The sequence below is a fragment of the Chelmon rostratus genome, chromosome 5 (genome assembly GCF_017976325.1).
Source record: "Chelmon rostratus isolate fCheRos1 chromosome 5, fCheRos1.pri, whole genome shotgun sequence".
Lineage (NCBI taxonomy): Eukaryota > Metazoa > Chordata > Actinopteri > Chaetodontiformes > Chaetodontidae > Chelmon > Chelmon rostratus.
In genome coordinates, this window is record NC_055662.1 from 24880825 (window position 1) to 24901760 (window position 20936).

The 20936-nt window shown below is 43.4% G+C and overlaps 3 protein-coding genes across 3 annotated transcripts; 2 read left to right on the plus strand and 1 right to left on the minus strand.

The window, feature by feature from the left end:
* Nucleotides 1-524: 524 nt before the first annotated feature.
* Nucleotides 525-13898, plus strand: snrnp200 (small nuclear ribonucleoprotein 200 (U5)). The gene is made up of 44 exons (XM_041936727.1): nucleotides 525-792; nucleotides 1028-1191; nucleotides 1900-2071; nucleotides 2160-2352; nucleotides 2451-2506; nucleotides 2620-2718; nucleotides 2850-3002; nucleotides 3106-3205; nucleotides 3297-3433; nucleotides 3533-3610; nucleotides 3719-3892; nucleotides 4024-4161; nucleotides 4249-4404; nucleotides 4508-4678; nucleotides 4782-4975; nucleotides 5093-5216; nucleotides 5378-5527; nucleotides 5634-5876; nucleotides 5968-6156; nucleotides 6257-6454; nucleotides 6564-6716; nucleotides 6814-6894; nucleotides 7111-7194; nucleotides 7448-7554; nucleotides 7642-7760; nucleotides 7845-7999; nucleotides 8084-8273; nucleotides 8359-8532; nucleotides 8677-8837; nucleotides 8951-9178; nucleotides 9302-9493; nucleotides 9908-10086; nucleotides 10176-10327; nucleotides 10424-10532; nucleotides 10628-10736; nucleotides 10828-11017; nucleotides 11139-11303; nucleotides 11445-11566; nucleotides 11666-11809; nucleotides 11889-12065; nucleotides 12169-12329; nucleotides 12817-12898; nucleotides 12988-13080; nucleotides 13181-13898. Exons 1-44 carry the CDS (start codon nucleotides 748-750, stop codon nucleotides 13328-13330), a joined length of 6411 nt encoding a protein of 2136 aa, XP_041792661.1. The 5' UTR covers nucleotides 525-747; the 3' UTR covers nucleotides 13331-13898.
* Nucleotides 13882-18041, minus strand: ciao1 (cytosolic iron-sulfur assembly component 1). Its single transcript, XM_041936728.1, has 7 exons — nucleotides 17619-18041; nucleotides 16681-16829; nucleotides 16491-16602; nucleotides 16293-16381; nucleotides 16013-16214; nucleotides 15459-15528; nucleotides 13882-14357 (listed from the first exon to the last, which is right to left on the minus strand). The coding sequence occupies exons 1-7, from the start codon at nucleotides 17755-17757 to the stop codon at nucleotides 14123-14125; spliced, it is 996 nt and encodes a 331-aa protein (XP_041792662.1). The 5' UTR covers nucleotides 17758-18041; the 3' UTR covers nucleotides 13882-14122.
* Nucleotides 18042-18299: 258 nt separating this feature from the next.
* On the plus strand, nucleotides 18300-20924 carry tmem127 (transmembrane protein 127). The gene is made up of 3 exons (XM_041937445.1): nucleotides 18300-19072; nucleotides 19164-19328; nucleotides 19420-20924. The coding sequence occupies exons 1-3, from the start codon at nucleotides 18829-18831 to the stop codon at nucleotides 19728-19730; spliced, it is 720 nt and encodes a 239-aa protein (XP_041793379.1). The 5' UTR covers nucleotides 18300-18828; the 3' UTR covers nucleotides 19731-20924.
* Nucleotides 20925-20936: the final 12 nt, after the last annotated feature.

Consider the following 20936-nt stretch of genomic DNA (forward strand, 5'->3'; position numbering starts at 1 on the left):
AGAGGGATGTCTCCTTCACTTTTGGAGCAGCAAAGTGGATACAAGTTCATATAAGTTGACATACTTGACAAATAAAAATCCCTACAAAACTTTAAGGACGAGGTGATATTTTTTATGGGTTAATCAATGTCATACCAAAATAAAAATGAATTCTAATAATCATCAGCTTGGGTTGTGGCAGCTGTGACAATCAACCAGACATTCACAATGCAGCTGTACTGATAGAGTTGGGGGTGATGATGATTATCTTTCTAATTTAGAAGACTGGATTTAGAGAAGAATCAAAAGCCAAAGATTGAGATTTATTTTCATTAAGTTAGCAGGTCATTGTTTTCATTAAATGTACACAATGAACAGGGAGGATGTTAATTCATAATTGTAAACAACCTTTTCTTTTTCTTGCTGATGCTGTCTTCTGTATAAATAAATGCAACCGGTAGGGGGCGCTAGTCATTTTTGCGCTTTGTACCTGCCGTAACCTTTGCTACCGGAAACGGAAAATAGCGCCAGCAGCTGCTTGTTGTGCGCTCGTGTAGCACTGTCTTTGTAACGTATGGGAGACGCACTTTCTTGAATGAAATTCGGACATTTTGAAAACAATTTTATGCTACAAATCTAAACACTGCACCGATGTTCCCGACGTCTCCTTAAAAGGGCAGAGTGGAGTGAACTCTGTGGATGTTTTGAGTCGGCAGGCTGGTTCACGTCGAATAAAAGTGCGGTAAAAGCTAAAAGACAACTCGCACCATGGCGGATGTTACTGCTCGTAGCCTGCAGTACGAGTACAAAGCGGTGAGTGTGTTTGTTGAGAAACCTCCAAACACCAGCAACCAAAATCTGATGTATCTCTGGTAGCTTTTAATGCGCTGTTACGTTAGCAAGCTAACTAGCTGCATGTTTTTGATTCATACTACCCCTTGTTTAGCTAGCCATGCTGCTAACTAGCATAGCATTTAGCCTAACTGGAGCTAGTAATCTGATGTAACTGTTTCTGACCGATCGTCGTGTCTTTGTATGGATTTATTAGAACTCCAACTTGGTGTTGCAAGCTGATCGCTCTCTGATCGACCGCACACGGAGAGATGAACCCACCGGAGAGGTACTGTCCCTGGTGGGAAAGCTTGAGGGGACCAAGATGGGTGACAAGGCTCAGAGGACCAAACCTCAGAAGCTGGAGGAAAGACGAGACAAGTCAGTACTGTCAACAACAGAGTTCATTATCTTTGTCAAGTCAAAGTATACCGTTTGTACGAGAATTTATCTATTTATTACATTTCCACCACATATATTACATGTTGTGTGTTTTTCTATATTTTGTGTACGTGCATTAGTATCAGTTCATGTCTGTCAGGTTTCACAGTCGAATTTCAGATACCGATGTTTGTCAGCCCACCACTGTGAATGTTTAGTCTCTGTTGAGTTTTTTATTTTCCATTGTCAGAGCTTGTTAATGCAGCTGAAAGTTAACATGCGAAATTCAATTCTTAAGATACATTTTTATGTTTAAATTCAATTTCAGTTTAAAAAAAAAATTAAATAATCCAATCCGTAAATGAATTGAAGAACAGTGATTGGCTTTTGCCAGCTGGTATCATATACTTCACGTATATGATCACGTAAAACACAGGAAACGTTTCAAAACAATATGCAGTTTCATTTGCATTACCACTCACTGGGGACATAACTTTAACAAAAAACGCTGCGAGGAGATTCTCTTTTTGTGCTGAAATTAATGACTCTCTTGAAGGTTGGAAAAGAGAGAATCTGTGCTATCCTTTGGGAAATGTTTGTCTGTGAAATTCCTAATTAATTGAATGTATTATCCTTTTAATATTCTTCAGGTATGCTGTTGAATGATTCTCCCCTTAATTCTTTTCATTTTCTCTTGTGTCTGTACAGGAGGCGAAAAAGAGACGAAGACAGGCACGACATCAACAAGATGAAGGGCTTTACTCTTCTCTCTGAAGGCATTGATGAAATGGTGGGCATCGTGTACAAGCCGAAAACCAAAGAAACCCGAGAGACCTATGAAGTGTTGCTTAGCTTCATCCATGCTGCTTTGGGAGATCAGGTCAGAAAGCTTTAAAAAAAAACCCTGTTTTCTCTCAATATTTTTCACCTGAAGCTTTTATTGACCTGGTTAATTTGTCTTCCCGCAGCCACGTGATATTCTGTGTGGAGCAGCTGATGAAGTATTAGCAGTGTTGAAGAATGATAAAATGAGGGATAAGGAAAGACGACGTGAAGTAGAGCAGCTCCTTGGACCTGCTGATGACACACGCTACCATGTGTTGGTTAATTTGGGCAAGAAGATCACTGACTATGGAGGCGACAAGGACTTACAGAATATGGGTGAGTACATCAGAAATAACTCCGTACTGTTTGTTAATAGCACACCATTGAATAAGAACTGTATTTATTTATGTATCTTATATATCATTCCTTAACAGATGACAACATCGACGAAACGTACGGTGTGAATGTCCAGTTTGAATCTGACGAGGAGGTGAGGGCTTTTTGCTCATTCGTTAAGAACTCTTAAGTTAAAAATTATTTGTAAGTCCAAGTTCTGGTTTTAAGTGGATTGTGTCACTATATTTCCTTTCCCTTGTTGTTAAGGAGGGGGATGAAGACCAGTTTGGAGAGGTGCGAGATGAACACTCAGATGAAGACAGTGAAGGAGAGGAAGCAGATGTGGGCTGCACTCTTTCAGCCAATGTAAGTGCAACGTCTGAATCAGTATTTGTTCTTAGTTAAGCGAGTATGTTTACAAAGATAAATGTGTCTTTTTTCATTATTGCACAAAACACTACACTACACAGGAAGTTAATAAATTACTCGTTGTTTAGCTTGGTGTCACAGGCGACGTGATGACGGTGAAGAAAAAAGATCTACATCCTCGAGACATCGATGCTTTCTGGCTCCAGCGTCAGCTCAGCCGTTTCTATGATGATGCCATTGTCTCCCAAAAGAAAGCAGATGAAGTCTTAGAAATCCTCAAGGTAAGTCTGACATCTTGTATGTTGTGAACTTTTTGTATTTCTTTACATATACATGTATATATTTGTCAGACAAGCTCCTCCATTGTTTGTCTGTATTTCACAGACTGCCAGTGATGATAGAGAATGTGAGAACCAGCTGGTGTTGCTGCTGGGCTTCAACACCTTTGATTTCATCAAAATCCTCCGTCAGCACCGTCGCATGAGTAAGTCAGTGGTGTAGAAAGATGTACTCTCAGATTAGTGGATCTTGTGCATCTTGACGTTTTTAATCTCTTTCATTCTTCTGACATACAGTTCAGTATTGTACCATGCTGGCAAGCGCTCAGAGTGAGGCAGAAAAAGAACGGATCATAGGAAAGATGGAGTCTGATCAGGAACTTTCTAAGATTCTTTACCAGCTGCAAGAGACAGAGAAGGAAGATATTATTCGGGTAAGTCCTCTTGCTTATAAAATTTTGCAATAAATTGTTTAAATCAGCTTGTTACTTTAGTCTGTCACATGTATTATTCATTGGATGTTGTGCTCTTAGGAGGAGAGATCCCGCAGGGAGAGGGTGAGGAAGTCTCGTGTTGATGACTTGGAAGCGATGGACATCGACCATGGAGAGGTAAATAATGTACCAGTGTTCATGTATCACCTGCGTATCAGACATGGCAGGTTAGCTGCCTATGATATTTTAAACCGTAATATAACCCAAGATTACTGTATTGTGCAGTCAATGGCCCCTCGACAGTTGCTGGACCTCGATGACCTGACCTTCACACAAGGGAGCCATTTCATGGCCAACAAGCGTTGCCAGCTGCCAGACGGCTCATTTCGCAAACAGCGAAAAGGTTATGAAGAAGTCCACGTGCCTGCCCTCAAACCCAAGCCCTTTGCTGACGACGAGGTTTGTTGGTTGTATGCTTCATCATGGAAAGCATGCCACTGCTCAACTATGCAGCAACTTCTGCAAAAGTTTTAGTGATAAGCAGCGTATAGGTGTGTTCATGTCCATTCACCACATTGTTGTGTCGTCAGGTGCTTGTTGCCATTGAGAAGTTGCCCAGGTATGCACAGGCTGGATTTGAAGGGTTTAAAACCCTGAACCGCATTCAGAGCAAGCTGTTCAAAACGACCATGGAGACAGATGAGAACCTGCTAGTGTGTGCACCTACGGTAAGCAAACGCGAAAGCCAAGAGCATTGTGACACTATTTGTCACATGTATTTTCTCTTGTAATTGTGCGTTTCTTTGTGCATACAGGGAGCTGGTAAGACCAATGTTGCTTTGATGGCAATGCTGAGAGAAATAGGAAAGCATATAAACCTGGATGGAACCATCAATGTGGACGACTTCAAAATCATCTACATTGCACCAATGCGCTCACTAGTACAGGAGATGGTGGGAAGCTTCAGTAAGGTGAGCCCCACATCTGTCCTGCAGAGATTTGGATATATACTGCTTTACATATAATGTTTTTTCTTAATTTGAATACATTCATTTCTTTTACACTTTTTCCCAGCGCTTGGCAAGTTATGGCATCACAGTGTCTGAGCTGACTGGAGACCACCAGCTCTGTAAGGAGGAGATTAACGCCACTCAAATCATTGTTTGCACCCCTGAGAAATGGGACATCATCACCCGTAAAGGTGGAGAGCGTACCTACACCCAGCTAGTGCGGCTTATTATCATAGTAAGTGCTGTGAATGTGTTGACAAAGTAATAACATTTCTAATTTTATGTGCCAATGATTCGACATAAAACTCTCATGATAACAAAATGAATGTGTTGTGCAGGATGAAATCCACCTGCTCCACGATGACCGTGGACCCGTGTTGGAATCTCTGGTGGCAAGGACCATCCGCAATGTGGAGCTGACCCAGGAGGATGTGCGTCTGCTGGGCCTCAGTGCCACACTGCCCAACTACGAGGATGTGGCTACCTGCCTGCGCGTGGATCCTGCCAAGGGACTCTTCTACTTCGACAACAGGTATGGCCTTTTGGAGAATGATTTAAAAAAAGGTTGACACAGATGCAGTCATATTTACAACATTCTCTTGTTTGCACTTTCTGCTTTTTCATCTCTGATAACTGTGTTCTTCTCTAGTTTCCGACCTGTGCCACTGGAGCAGACTTATGTTGGCATCACAGAGAAGAAGGCCATCAAGCGTTTCCAGATCATGAATGAGATTGTCTATGAAAAGATAATGGAGCATGCTGGAAAGAACCAGGTGAGTCCCGTATGACTCTTTTCAAGTGACCTAATTCCTATGAGGAAGGAACTTCGAATGACTAAGAATCTTGTAGCTGCATGCAGTTGTCCTGCACTACTCATCTACAGCAATGCATTACCAGACTTGAGAGACTCCTGACATTCACTTTTCTCCATCAGGTGCTAGTATTTGTCCACTCCAGAAAGGAGACTGGAAAGACCGCCAGGGCCATAAGAGACATGTGTTTGGAGAAGGACACACTGGGCCTGTTCCTCAGGGAGGGTTCAGCATCCACTGAAGTGTTGAGAACTGAGGCAGAACAGTGCAAGGTGAGCAAGCCTGAAACTTCACTAATAAGATCAATGATGGAATTCAAACTTCTGTTAGTGCTTGATCAGAGTCCCGTCAGACTTACGCCTGAACTTTCTTATTTAGAACCTCGAGCTGAAGGATTTGCTTCCTTATGGCTTTGCGATCCACCATGCCGGTATGACCAGAGTGGACCGTACACTGGTAGAGGATCTGTTTGCTGATCGACACATCCAGGTTCTGGTGTCCACAGCTACTCTGGCTTGGGGTGTCAACCTACCTGCACACACTGTCATCATCAAAGGCACTCAGGTGTACAGCCCAGAGAAAGGCAGATGGACTGAACTTGGAGCCCTGGACATTTTACAGGTGAGTCTGTGCTAGCTTGATACTAAACTGCTGTAGAGAGTTCTTCGTACCTTTTATTAGTAATAACTCGATGTCTTCTGTCTTATTTCAGATGCTTGGTCGAGCCGGCCGTCCACAGTACGACACCAAGGGCGAGGGAATCCTGATCACGTCCCATGGAGAGCTGCAGTACTATCTGTCCCTGCTCAACCAGCAGCTGCCCATAGAGAGTCAGATGGTGGGCAAGCTGCCTGACATGCTCAATGCTGAGATAGTACTGGGCAACGTGCAGAACGTCAAGGTCAGTGGCATGTAAAGATGTGTCTTCAAATATATAAGGAACTGATCAAATAGTCTATTTCTTATGCAGTTTCTGTAATTTCATGCATTTGTTGTGTCAGGACGCTGTGAACTGGCTCGGCTACACCTACCTGTATGTGCGCATGCTTCGCAACCCCACCCTGTATGGTGTCTCCCACGATGACCGGAGTTCAGACCCCCTGCTGGAGAGACGGAGGATGGACCTGGTGCACACAGCAGCCAATGTCTTGGACAAGAACAGCCTCATCAAGTATGACAAGAGGACGGGCAGCTTCCAGGTACCCACATCTATCATTTATTATGTCTTATTTAGCTTTTTTTTTTTTAAATGTCAGTACTGTTAAATTACTGAGTTATTAAATTGACCACTTGCCTCTTAACTTGAAGGTTACAGACCTGGGACGCATTGCCAGTCACTTCTACATCACACATGACTCCATTCAAACTTACAACCAGCTGCTGAAGCCCACTCTCAGTGAGATTGAGCTCTTCAGAGTCTTTTCACTTTCCTCAGAGTTCAGGAACATCACTGTGAGAGAGGTATGGTTGATTATAGACAGTCGTGGTTGTTCAGGTACAACCCTATCAAAATTAAATTTAACATGCTGAATTTAAATACTGACATGTGGTGTTTTAGGAGGAGAAGCTGGAGCTGCAGAAGTTGCTGGAAAGAGTTCCGATCCCTGTGAAGGAAAGCATTGAGGAGCCCAGTGCAAAGGTACCATTCATAACCAGCAATCAGTTCCTAAAAATGTCATTAAATTGTCAGAAACCAAAACCGAAGCTTTCCTACCTTTATTTATGATGACAGTCCTGGCTTGGTGTTTGGTTTTCTGGTGTGCAGATTAGGTGTCATTTGATTTTGTTGTCTGTTTATATAAACAGAATTGACTAAAAGGCATAAAATATTCCTCCGTGTTTCTTATTATTTCAGATCAATGTGCTGCTCCAGGCGTACATCTCTCAACTCAAACTGGAAGGCTTTGCTCTCATGGCCGACATGGTGTACGTTACACAGGTAGGAAAGAGGCTACTTTTGTTATTGTTGTGGTTTTCACACATTTTTCGTAAGACAACGTTACAGAGCCTGGCATAATGGCTAGAATTCCCTTCTGCATGTGTTGGTTTTCTGAAAATCTTGATGCCAAACATAGCTGTTCATTGGTGTTAATGACAAAATAAAACTTTTTTAAGAAAACAAATCCAACAGAAGTCTGTTTTTGTTTCAATAAATTTGTCCTGAGATTAATTTAATACATTTTCTCTTTCAGAGTGCAGGACGGTTAATGCGGGCCATTTTTGAGATTGTACTCAACAGGGGCTGGGCTCAACTGACAGACAAAACCATGAATCTTTGCAAGATGATTGACAAGAGAATGTAAGTCTGTGTTTCGCCAAAACAGGCCGTGTTGTGTTTTGTTTTCCAAGGCAGACACCTGATAATCTGTTCCCCTGTTCTCCACAGGTGGCAGTCAATGTCTCCGCTGCGACAGTTCAAGAAGCTGCCAGAGGAAGTGATCAAGAAGATCGAGAAGAAAAACTTCCCCTTTGAGCGTCTCTATGACCTTAACCACAATGAGATTGGTGAGTTTTCTTCTTTCACAACATGCTTGCTGAATTCCCCCTCAGCCTGGAAAGTAATTAGACGTCATGTGTTTTGTTTGTCAGGTGAGCTGATCCGAATGCCAAAAATGGGAAAGACCATCCACAAATATGTGCACCAGTTCCCCAAACTGGACCTGGCTGTCCATCTGCAGCCCATCACCCGCTCTACACTGAAAGTGGAGCTCACTATCACACCTGACTTCCAGTGGGATGACAAGGTCAGCAGTTAGACCCCTGATGTGCTTCACCCAAACTGTCTCGGTCTCTTAGCCTCCTGACACGCTTTCATCTTCCCCACTTAGATTCATGGATCATCTGAGGCTTTCTGGATCCTGGTTGAGGATGTGGACAGTGAGGTCATCCTCCACCACGAGTACTTCCTGCTCAAAGCCAAGTACGCCCAGGATGAACACCTTGTGACTTTCTTTGTCCCAGTGTTCGAGCCTCTGCCCCCACAGTACTTCATCCGTGTGGTCTCAGACCGATGGCTCTGTGAGTAGCTTGACTGAAGCGTGTTACCACATGACATTTATGTAAAATTTCAACTAACAGCTTTATTCTTTTTGTTCCTTTTCAGCCTGTGAGACTCAGCTCCCGGTGTCTTTCCGTCACCTGATCCTACCAGAGAAGTACCCCCCACCCACTGAGCTGCTGGACCTGCAGCCGCTGCCTGTCACTGCTCTCAGGAACTCTGCCTTTGAGGCTCTCTACCAGAACAAGTTCCCCTTCTTCAACCCCATTCAGACACAAGGTACAGAACGAGCAGAGTCTACTGCTCCTTAATTCCTTTCCATAATAATTCAATCAAAGATAGCTGTTTTTGGTTCTTCTGCTCAGAGGCTCATTGTCCTTTTCACATTTCCCTGGCTTAGTTGTATTGTTTCTGTCCCTCCAGTGTTCAACGCTGTGTACAACAGTGATGATAATGTGTTTGTGGGCGCTCCCACCGGCAGTGGAAAGACCATCTGTGCTGAGTTTGCTATTCTGAGGATGCTGCTGCACAACGCAGAAGGTCGCTGTGTCTACATCACCCCAATGGAAGCACTGGCTGAGCAGGTATGTAGTCATATGAAAGGTGGATTTGTGCTTGTATCAAAACATACTGTAGCTGTATTGCATACTTTTCCCACCTAACATAATGAATAATTCTGTTCATGTTTGTCTCTCAGGTGTTCATCGACTGGCACCAGAAGTTCCAGGACATCCTGAGCAAAAAGGTGGTGCTGCTGACAGGAGAAACTAGCACAGATCTGAAGCTCTTGGGAAAAGGTGACATTATCGTCAGTACCCCCGACAAATGGGACATCCTGTCTCGTCGCTGGAAGCAGAGGAAAAACGTACAGAACGTCAGCCTTTTCATTGTGGATGAGGCACACCTGATTGGAGGAGAAAATGGAGTAAGTACACAATACCTGCTTTTGCTGCATTTGAGCAATTTCATGTCATACACACTCAGTGTTTACTGCTCTTGTCATTTGTAGACTCTGCATCGTGTTAATGTCCCTTGTTTCTTTCATTAGCCCGTGTTAGAGGTAATCTGCTCCAGGATGAGGTACATCTCCTCTCAGATTGAACGTCCCATCCGCATCGTGGCCCTCAGTTCGTCTTTGTCCAACGCCAAAGACGTGGCCCACTGGCTGGGCTGCAGCACCACAGCCACGTTCAACTTCCACCCCAACGTCAGACCTGTGCCCCTGGAGCTGCACATTCAGGTCTGTTAACAGTGTGTGACCATAGACTGTATAAAACTTGTCCATAAAGCCTTAACATCATTTGAGTGAGTTATACAAAAAAAATCATCCATGTACAATTGTCATGAATGGAGAAATTAAATATAGACACCAATGCCATTTTTTTGTAACAGGCTGTAATATATTTCTGCTTTAAAGGGTATTTTAATATGAGGGTCCAGGGGGATTGACCCACTTTTGTAGCCAGCCTCAAGCAGCCAATCAAGGAACTGTTTTTGGCACTTCTCGATGACTTCATTTTTCACCCTGGGGAATTTGCCACTTGTGTGCGACTCGTCAGTTTCTAGAAATGCATTTGTTGCTCATTGCTGTGCACACAAATGTACAGACATAAACTGGTTCCTGATTCGCTGTCAACTCTTCTGGTCTGTTTAGGGCTTCAATGTGAGTCACACTCAGACTCGCCTGTTGTCCATGGCCAAGCCCGTGTATCATGCCATCATGAAGCACTCTCCCTCCAAGCCGGCTGTGGTGTTTGTGCCGTCCCGCAGACAGACTCGCCTCACAGCCATTGACATCCTCACTTTCTGTGCTGCTGATGTGGTTCCTCAGAGGTGAGTCACCGTAATGAAATCACGCCTGTAGATGAGGAATAGACTTCGATGGTGCTGATGTTGTAGAATAAATGTTTGTCTCTCTGTAGGTTCTTGCATTGCACTGAGAAAGACCTTGCTCCATTCCTGGACAAAATAAATGACTCAACTCTGAAGGAGACTCTGGCCAATGGCGTGGGCTACCTGCACGAGGGCCTATCTGCAACTGAACGCAAAATAGTGGAGCAGCTCTTCAACTCAGGTATGACTCACTCCTGCTCTGCTCTTCCAGCATGGTGTATGCAGGTTTCAGGCTAAATAGTTATTTTTGGCATCTTTGGTTCTTCTCCTTTGACAGGTGCTGTTCAGGTGGTGGTGTCCTCTCGTTCTCTCTGCTGGGGCATCAACATCTCTGCACACCTTGTCATCGTCATGGACACCCAGTACTACAATGGCAAAATCCATGCGTAAGGCTCCCATTTGTTTGATGCTCTTATTAAGCTTTGTGCTATAAATAATATGTATTGTGTTGGCAACATTCTCCTGTTTTTCCTCCTCTCAGATATGTGGACTATCCCATTTATGACGTCCTCCAGATGGTGGGCAAGGCAAACAGACCCATGCTCGATGATGAGGGACGCTGTGTCATCATGTGTCAGGGCTCCAAGAAGGTAGAAAGACCCCAGTTGTTTCTGTCTTGTTCAGCGGTGACTGTGCGACAGTAAGAACAAAACAAGCGGTTTCTTTCTCTTTTCTTGACAGGACTTCTTCAAGAAGTTCCTGTACGAGCCGCTGCCAGTGGAGTCCCACTTGGACCACTGCCTCCACGACCACTTCAATGCTGAGATCGTCACCAAGACTGTGGAGAACAAGCAGGACGCCGTGGACTACCTGACATGGACATTCCTCTACCGCCGTATGACCCAGAACCCAAACTACTACAACCTGCAAGGTGAGGCTCATCCTGCCAGGCAAAGAGTGGTTTAAAAGAGAAAATAAATCGGGTTTTACGTCTAGTGGATCAGATGTTGTGAACAACCTATAAATGTCAAGTTATGTGTTCACCTTTCCAGGAATGTCCCACCGTCACCTGTCAGACCACCTGTCTGAGCTGGTGGAACACACGTTACATGACCTGGAGCAGTCCAAGTGCATCAGCATAGAGGACGAGATGGATGTAGCACCACTCAATCTGGGCATGATCGCTGCCTACTACTACATCAACTACACCACCATCGGTTTGTGCCAATACTACTGCCCTGTCACGCTCACTGGAAATCTGTCATCATTGCTTGATTATCATACCTGTCATAGGTCCTGCATGTTTGGAAAAAAAAAAGTGATTCACACATGAATTTGTGTCCGCTTGTGTTTGGCAGAGTTGTTCAGCATGTCCCTGAATGCCAAGACAAAGATCCGTGGGTTGATTGAGATCATCTCCAATGCTGCCGAGTACAAGAACATTCCCATTAGACATCACGAGGACACACTTCTCCGACAGGTAAACGATCAGAACTCAGTGGAGAAATGAAAGCATTAGCACTTTTCTACCAAGTCAATGAAACTGACCCCGTTGGAATAACTTATTTTTGTGATGCAGTTGGCACAGAAAGTTCCCCACAAACTGAACAACCCCAAGTTCAATGACCCCCACGTGAAGACCAACCTGCTGCTGCAAGCCCACCTCTCCAGGATGCAGCTGAGTGCTGAGCTGCAGTCAGACACAGAGGAGATCCTGAGCAAGGTACACATTCATGGTGATTTCAGCACTGAGTGGGAATGAGCTGTCCAGTGTGTACATGTAACACGTGTTGCGTTTGTAGGCGGTTCGTCTGATCCAGGCCTGCGTTGATGTGCTGTCCAGTAACGGCTGGCTGAGTCCTGCACTGGCAGCTATGGAGCTGGCTCAGATGGTCACACAGGCCATGTGGTCCAAGGACTCGTACCTCAAACAGTTGCCCTTCTTCACCTCGGAGCACATCAAGCGCTGCACAGACAAGGTACATTAAAGTTTTCTCGTTCTGCTAAATGCAGTTCAGAACATCTAACTGTTGCTTCAATGCAAATGTACACGGACCATCTTATCCCTGCTGTCTTCATCAGGGTGTGGAGAGTATCTTTGACATCATGGAGATGGAGGATGAAGACAGAACTGCATTGCTGCAGCTCTCAGATGCCCAGATGGCCGATGTGGCTCGCTTCTGTAACCGCTACCCCAACATCGAGCTGTCGTACGAAGTGGCAGAAAAGGACAACATCAAGAGGTATGTATGGCTCTTGTGTGTGGTAGACGTCTTCACAGGACCAAAAATTCAGACCCAGACCCTTGCAGAATCCATCAGACCAGAACCCGGTCAAGAGACACAGACATATCAGCAATTTCACACATCTTACCTAACGTAACGCTAGTAGCCTTCTTCCTTGTGAATTATCCTTCCTACCCAGAAAGTTGGTAAAATCCATCCAGGTTTTCTGTTGGGTATTAAACATAATGCTAAACAGACCCAGGATCCTATCTGGACCTGACTGTCTAAACTGTGGCTCTGAACCCATATAGGTCCAGGGTCAGATCCTCGGTTTCAGGCGAACCTTTGAAGACCTTCAGTTTGTAGTAATGACTGAATGAATACATGAAGTGTTAATGTTGTAAAGGAAGAAAAGCTGCTTGTTAAGGATAACAGTTTATCATCATTTTCCTCCTGCGTTGTTCTTTTGGCATTTGTTGATGCATGTTCCCATGTTTGGTCACAGTGGCAGTCCAGTTCTGGTTCAGGTTCAGCTGGAGAGAGAGGAGGAGGTGACCGGGCCTGTCATCGCACCTCTCTTCCCACAGGTAAATGGATTAGTTAATTTAATGCATTTCCAAGAGTCTGTAAGGTATTTCTTTCACGGACATGTATTGAATATTTTTCATTGTTACAGAAACGTGAGGAGGGCTGGTGGGTGGTGATCGGAGACCCCAAGTCTAACAGCCTAATCTCCATCAAGAGGCTGACCCTTCAGCAGAAAGCAAAGGTCAGTGAGTTGCTCACTGCACGTATTCTATGACTAAAAACAAATGCTCTTTAAACCCAGTGGCCTCATTTTCTTTATCGCCTGTGTCCCCCCTCTGCAGGTTAAGCTGGACTTTGTTGCACCAGCGGTGGGCGTTCATAACTACACCCTGTACTTCATGAGTGACGCATACATGGGTTGCGACCAGGAGTACAAGTTCAGCGCTGATGTGAAGGAGGCTGACAGCGATGGAGACAGTGACTCAGACTAATCAGTGGAGTATTGCAGACTCCTGCATTTTGTTGTATACGGAGGGATCAGTAGGTGTTTGGTTTTTTTTACTGTAGATATGTCGAGCCTGATTCGTGTCCCTTCACTTTGTAAGCATGTCATTATCATTTCTGCTCCTGTGAGAAGAACAGTGTCATTTTAATCAGTGCAGTTTAAATCACCTCAGTGATGAACACCAGTCCAGAAATCTCGTGTACAGGATCTGTTAACAGTTAATATAATCAGACATGTATTATAGATACATGGTAAATTCTGCTCACTGTTAAAATGAACAACTGCCACTGAAGCCTCAATCGGGTATATAAAACTTTGTCTTGACTGATCTACCATCAGTTTCCTGGCCTGAATGAAATTTGACAAAAAAAAAAAATCCCACATTTATTCAAATGGTATGCTCTTATTCCAGGTTGGGTCTTTAAATACTGTCCAGTTATATTTTTGGACTTAAATTGTTTTGTGAAATCTAATTCTCTGACTGGTCTAAACGTTTTTACTATGATGTGCTGTCTGGAATATTTTTTGCAATAAAGAGAAGTCACATAATTGCTTATAAATTATTTTTAGATTTATTTATATAAACATAAAATTCTTAATTGAGCTGTTATAAAGAAATATGTAGACTCACAAAGGATAAGATGCACCGAAGCATTTTCAGTTTACACTCATGAAAGCTGACGAGTGACGTGTTAATGCACTAATATCAAGCTGGATGAAGAATGCTGCCTGTGGGGACCACAGTTCCCAGTGAGAGATCAGAGCTGTTGATCTTGGTTCAGTCTTCCTCCTGGAACCTCCAGATGGTGATATCCCCGTCATCGCTGCAGGAAGCCAGGAGTCCTGCCTCCTTTGGGTTCCAGGCGACGCAGTTAACGTCCTGCGTGTGAGCTTTGGTCACCTGAGCCGCCAGCGAGAAGACAGGCTGGTCTGGATCGGCAGTCTCGTCCTCCTTAAAGACTCGCACTGCATCGTCACCGCAGGCAGTAGCCAGGGCACCAGTCAGCTGACACCTGAGCAGAGACAAACATTCTCAGTTTGACCTAACAAGATGGTGCACACAGAGGAAGCTGATGAGCCCATCGGTGATAAGGGGTCAGAACGGATGACATGTTATTACTTTCAGTGTGTGTAAATTTACCCTTAAATGCAACATTTTCCTTGAGTTTAACCAAATTCTGCCTATAACATGTTAAGTGGTAGTAGTATAACTTTATTTTGATCACGTAAACAATAAAAATAAAAGCACACATGTATACATGCATGCATACATACATAGCTATACATACATAGTACCTATATAAATAATAATCAAAAGGAAATAAGTGCACATAAAAACAGCCCACACAACCCACAAAACAGTAACATCTCATAAGCAACATAGTTTACATGAGCGAAAGGGAGTAGGAAGAAGTATAAACTTATCTAATGCTACCCCAATAATCTTAACTATTACTATGTTCTATATAATGTCATCACTAATAATTTAATAATAATAATAATAATAATAATAATTAATAACTAATTTTCATAACACTATCATTTCCTGCCACATTTTAATTTAAATAGCAAGCAAACACCTTGTGTAAATTATTCAATGTACCTCTGGAGAATCATTTCTTTATGTCTTTTTTTAAACAGAATTATACTTGAACTGTTTTTGATTTCAGTGCTCAAATTATTCCACAGTGATACTCCACAAATGGTGATACAGAAACTTTTCTTTGTTGTGCGAGCTCTGCCAACCTTTAGATTTGATTTTCCTCTTAAATCATAACCTTGCTCTCTTTCATGAAACATTCTCTGAATGTTTCTTGGTAGCAGACGGTTCCTTGCTTTATATAAAACTTGGGCTGTTTTATGTTCCACCAAATCAAACAGCTTTAAAGTTTTAGACTTCCAGAATAAGACATTGGTGTGTGCCCCATAATCAACCCTGTGAATAATAAAAGAACTCCTTTTTGTAGTATTAAAAGTGGCTGAAGTGCAGCTTTCCACGATGTGGTGATGTCACACCATAATGATGAGATAACTTCAATGGATGAACTGACTGATCCACAGATCCCAACGAACAACAAATGAATGAAAAACTATGAAAAGGAGAAGGGTCTTACCAGGCGACATCGTACACTGTTCGTCCGTGGTATCCAGACAGAGTGCAAACACACTTCCATGACAAGTCAGCTGTTAAACAAGCAGAGCAGAAAGGTTTGAGTTAAAATAGTCAACTAGCATCTGTCCACTTACCCACACTACTGTAATTTATTTACTTTTTCTGTGTTTTGAAATAAATGTGCATTAAATTTAGGTTTGCATAAACTTGGTCAGTTTAATTACTAACACTAAACAGCAAATGGTTTTAGTCATTACAAATAACACAAAGTCGACAGAAATGTCAACTGCAGCAGCTCTTTCACAGCTGATTTTTTAAAAATACAAATAGTTCTCATGCTGTATGAATCAATGTGACTGATATTAAATGAGGTTTCTGATGGTAAAGAACTATTTTTCATCTTTTCCTGCTGAAATACTTTTTGTTGGTAAAATTTTCATCAATAATTAAATTGACATGGAATTATATCTGGTCATCAATTGAATACAACATTATGTTAATGAGATGTTTTCTGATTAATGACTTGACTAGAGCTGTCTTCCACCATAAACTCACCCTGTCCACTTTCATTTGGATACTCCTTCCAAATCTTCACGGTGCGGTCGTCGCTGCAGGAGGCCAGCCTCCGTCCAGCTGCGTCAAAAGACAAAGCCCAGACTGTGGATGTGTGGCCTTTCAAGGTGGCCCGGCACTCCCAGTCATCGTCCTCTTCCTTGTAAATACAAATGTTGTTGTCGTAGCTTGCTGAAGCCAGGAGCTGAGTAAACACAGTGAATACACAGTGAGATAATGAACTGAAAAATGATACCTGTGCATAGAGCAGAGTGTGTGCTACCTCCTGGGTCGGGTGCCACACAACATGCTTGACATCTTGTGTGTGAGAGTTTACGACGGTAACACACTCATACTCGTCTTCTTCATCCACTGTGAAACACAGAGAAAGAGATCATTTACATAGAAATACATAGAGGCACAGATCAGTGGATTTGCTGCTATGAATTAGATTCATACACATCTGAAATTCAACACAAACCTTCCCAGACCCACACACTCTTGTCTCGGCTACATGTTGCCAGGAGATTCCCTGAAGGCGCCCACGCCACACATTTCACCTCATTTTCATGCCCTTCCAACACAGTCAAACTCTGGAAGACAAGGTGAAACTGAGTATCATCAACAAAAGGATGGCACATTCAAAGTGAAGATAAAGCATCTCATCTAACCTCAAAATCATCATTCTTCTTTTTCCAGATGCACGTGGTCGCATCAAAGCTGGCAGAGGCCAAATAATTCCCACAGGGAGACCAGGCCACTTTCCTCACAGTGCGCTGGTGTCCGTCCTGGAGCACAGTCTTACAAATCCAAGAGTCACCTGAAGGAAGAGAGGGTCAGGAGGGACGTCCTCCATCATACAGGTTACATTTAGAGGGCAAACATAAAAATCAGCGAGCAGCACTGCTTTATGGCAGAATGGATTACAGGTCTTGTGCATCAATGTAATAAAGCTCCTTCATTTTTCAGGTATTTAATAAACAACACTAGTCAAAGACAGACATTACTATTTACTATTATTTTATAAGAAATCTCTGTTCAATTTCCAGAAAATTTACTCTGTCATATATAAAATTACATACAATGATTGAGGATTTTATTCATATCAGCACCTCACCTGTACCAGTGTGAAGTCATTTGAACTTACTGACCCCAAAATCCCCCTGTAAATAACAAAATCTCACTGAATTTAGTCCTATTTAGTTTTACTCATTATCATATATTCACTTCTCACACTATATATTACAAATGAAGGTCGTTTCCTCTTGAAGTGTTTCACTACTTTGAGTAAAAATGGTGACAAGGACTTTTTGACTTTTTTGACGAGTCACAAGGGAGGGGGCGCAGGGGTGACTGCAAGCTAGCAAGAAGTCGTATAACTGCAGGAATAACTGAAACAGCGACATTAACGTTACTTCCTGAGTTGTAATGAGCAATGAGTTTCTACGAGGGTCGAACAGACAGAACATCCAGTCTAATTCAAACTTCCTTGTTTTAAAGGACTGTTCAGTTTTACATTTTAATGTTATTTCACCATCAGCTTAATCTCTAAGTATCGACTCTGTTTCCTGTTAAGTCAACTGTTCGGTGCATTTTGTTGACAGCCCACCTTCTCGTCCCCATATCCGGACGGCCTTGTCGCCCCCGCATGAGGCCAGCAGCGTCCCGGACGGGCTCCAGCTGACGAACCAGCACCGGGAGTCCGGGTGTGCGCTCAGTCTCTGAACCAGTGACAGAGCCTCCTTCATATCTGATTTGGTAAAATGTGGAAGTCTGTGAGCCGCCGTCGGTCCCGGGTCTCTGTCCGTTAACGTTAGCGCCGACGGTTAACTGACGCGAGATGAATCAGTAAACAAACACCACGATGCACCGAAGCGACCCGCACAAGCAAACAGTAATACTGCCCTAAACTACAGTAATGTGTCCGCTAGAGCAGGAATTAAAGAAAATTAATGTATTTGCAACAAAGAACAAAGTGCAAAAGTTCACAAACACAACCACATCGGAAATGTGGCCATCTTGGTCTATCAGGTGCTTTTCGCGATGCATTCTGGGGGCTTCTTTTTTCTTTTTAATTTTTTTCTTGATAGGTAAATATACCTGGGTAATAAGCATCTTTAATTATGTGACTTATATAAACTTATATATATATAGCTTATATAAAATAAAGTATAAAGCACCCGCTGTGTAATACTATCACATTATCGCGAAAAAATAATATTGTTTGGCGGAATCACCACTAGGTGGGAGCACTGATTGCCACTTCCGTTTACACTACAGCGTAGAAGTCACGAAAAAAAGTGCTGTTAACACGGAAGTCGACAATTTACAGGAAGCCAGCGTAAGCTGCCTTTTGTTTTGATTTGTCTTTGTTTTTCTGTACCAAATCGATGGTTATTTTCCATCGCTGTCGGTGGCTATATTAGTTAAGAGGCAATAGTTTATATCATTTGTTTCGATGAAGTTTGTTTTTTATGACAGTTGATGACAGTTGGCATTAGCGGTAAGCTAGCTTCAAACGGTAACAACAAAGCTAGCAGGCCCGAAGGCCATCTGTCCATTGTCTGTCCGTCAGGCAGATACTTTTCCTGTTTCTATCAAGGAGACAATTTTAAGGTCAAACGTCGTTTGGAAACATTATATGCCAGAGTGACAAAAGAACCAAGACCGCTGTCATCCGCTCATCGTCCAGGTAACGTTAGCTGTACCGGCTCTTACTGTGGCCAGTCAGTTGGCTGACCTTACTAACGGATCGTTTAGTGCAGTAGCGTATACTGACAACAAAGGGAAACCAACACAACAGACGATAAGGAGATTGGATGACCATGTATGCCCCGCCGGGTTCTACTGTCCCTGGAGGTAGGAGGAGGAGAGGGGGTACCTCCCTGCCCAAACAGCCGGAGCGGAGCCTGGTGTCGGCCCTGCCTGGAGCTCTGTCCATCACAGCGCTGTGCACGGCTCTGGCGGAACCGGCCTGGCTCCGGGTTCATGGAGGCACCTGTCCGAGACAAGAGCTGGGGGTGGCAGATGTCCTGGGGTACATTGACCCCAAGCTTCTGGACGGTGAGGACCAGCCCAAGCCCATGATGACCTACAGCAGAGATGAATGTGGTAGCTCACCTGTAATGCTTTGTGATGTCTCTGTGTCCCCCAGATTACTGCGTGAACCCACAGACCATCCTGCTGCTGAGGGTGATCGCTGCTTTCTGTTTCCTGGGCATCCTGTGCAGCCTGACTGCTTTCCTCTTGGATGTGTTTGGCCCCAAGCATCCAGCACTAAAGATCACACGCAGATATGCATTTGCACATATTCTCACAGGTAATCGTCATCTGTCATGCTCTTTTCATTATAAAGAAAAAGAAAATCTGTCATTTTTGGGCACCTAATTGTTTTTTCTTTGTCTCAACAGTGTTGCAGTGTGCCACAGTCATAGGCTTCTGCTACTGGGCCTCAGAGCTCATCTTGTCACTGCAGCAGCAGCACAAAAAGTACCATGGCTCCCTCATATACGTCACTTTCGCCATCAGCTTCTACCTGGTGGCAGGAGCCGGCGGAGCCTCTATCCTCGCCACGGCTGCAAACCTCCTGCGCCATTATCCCACCGAGGAGGAGGAGCAGGCTTTGGAGCTGCTCTCAGAGATGGAGGACAGCAGTGAAACTTTTCCTGCTGATTATGACATTGCCAATCAGTTTCAGCCACCGCCTGCCTACACGCCCTAATGCCGCCAGACTGGCCTTGTTAACACATGCTTCTCTCTCAGCACGGCTATTGGCTTGATGAGCAGACCCCACTCTTTATCAAATGGATATCTTCGCAAATACTCTCCATAATGAACACGGTGTGCACAGTTAGTGCACAAACCTTTACTGACAGTGCTTGGGTGCATGAAAGCTTTCTTAAGTGGTGGCCGAAATTTAGGAGATGATTCTTACTTTCCCCACTGAAGTTGTTAGTGGTCTGCATGTAAATGGCTTTTAGGATTTGGTTCTTACATGTGAAGCAAACTAAACTGCAAGGAGGGCTCAACATGGCTCATCACAAGTAATTGATGAGACAGCCACAGCCTGATCAGTGCCAATTATTGAAGCTTGGCTGTCGGCACATTGTCAGCGGTTGCATTGCTCTTGGTTGGACGTGGATGAAGCTTTGTTCAGCATCATTTCGATGTCATTTTTGATAAGCTTGCCATGTGTATGATTTTGTTTTACCCATGCATCAAAAATGGAGGCATACACTGAGAAGTCTGTTTTAGACATTTCTTTTATATAAAATATCGAATGGACCTTATTTATTGTTTGGCTGTCTGTGCCGTGTCTTTCTTTCTTTTGCTTTGTAGACATCTATCACTGGTTTAGTCTTATTAATCACATTTGTACTTGAAATAACAAGAAAATTTAAAAATGTGAGACTGGTCTTTGTGGTGTTTTAAAAGGATCATGGCATGTGTTGTGTGTTGAGAGCTAGCAGCCACGGACAAATTGAGAAACACGTCTGTACGTTTCACAATAACTGACTCTTAGTAACAGGAACCTCGCCGCAACAGCTGGTCGTGTCATGTTTCTCGTATTTGATTTAAAAAAGAAACCTTGTTTATACTTTGTGATTTCCACATGTGACAGTTTGAGATTGTGTTTTCTATGCATGAGTTCTTTCGTGCGCAAATTTTAAGCCGTCAGGCAGAATCTTACGGGAACGACTCACATAAGGTTCCACCTGAGGCTTAAAATTGTGATTGATGTGGTGACTCTAGTTGATTGTGTATTGTTCTGTTACTCCATTTCTGCATTTTGTTCCTTCAATTGTCGCTATACTTTCCCCTCCAGTATGTAAATATTGATTGTTTATACAGAAAAAAAGTGGTCATAATAAAATAAATGCCATATTTGGCCTCTTGTTTGTCATCTGTAACTTGATCTGGGGTTCTT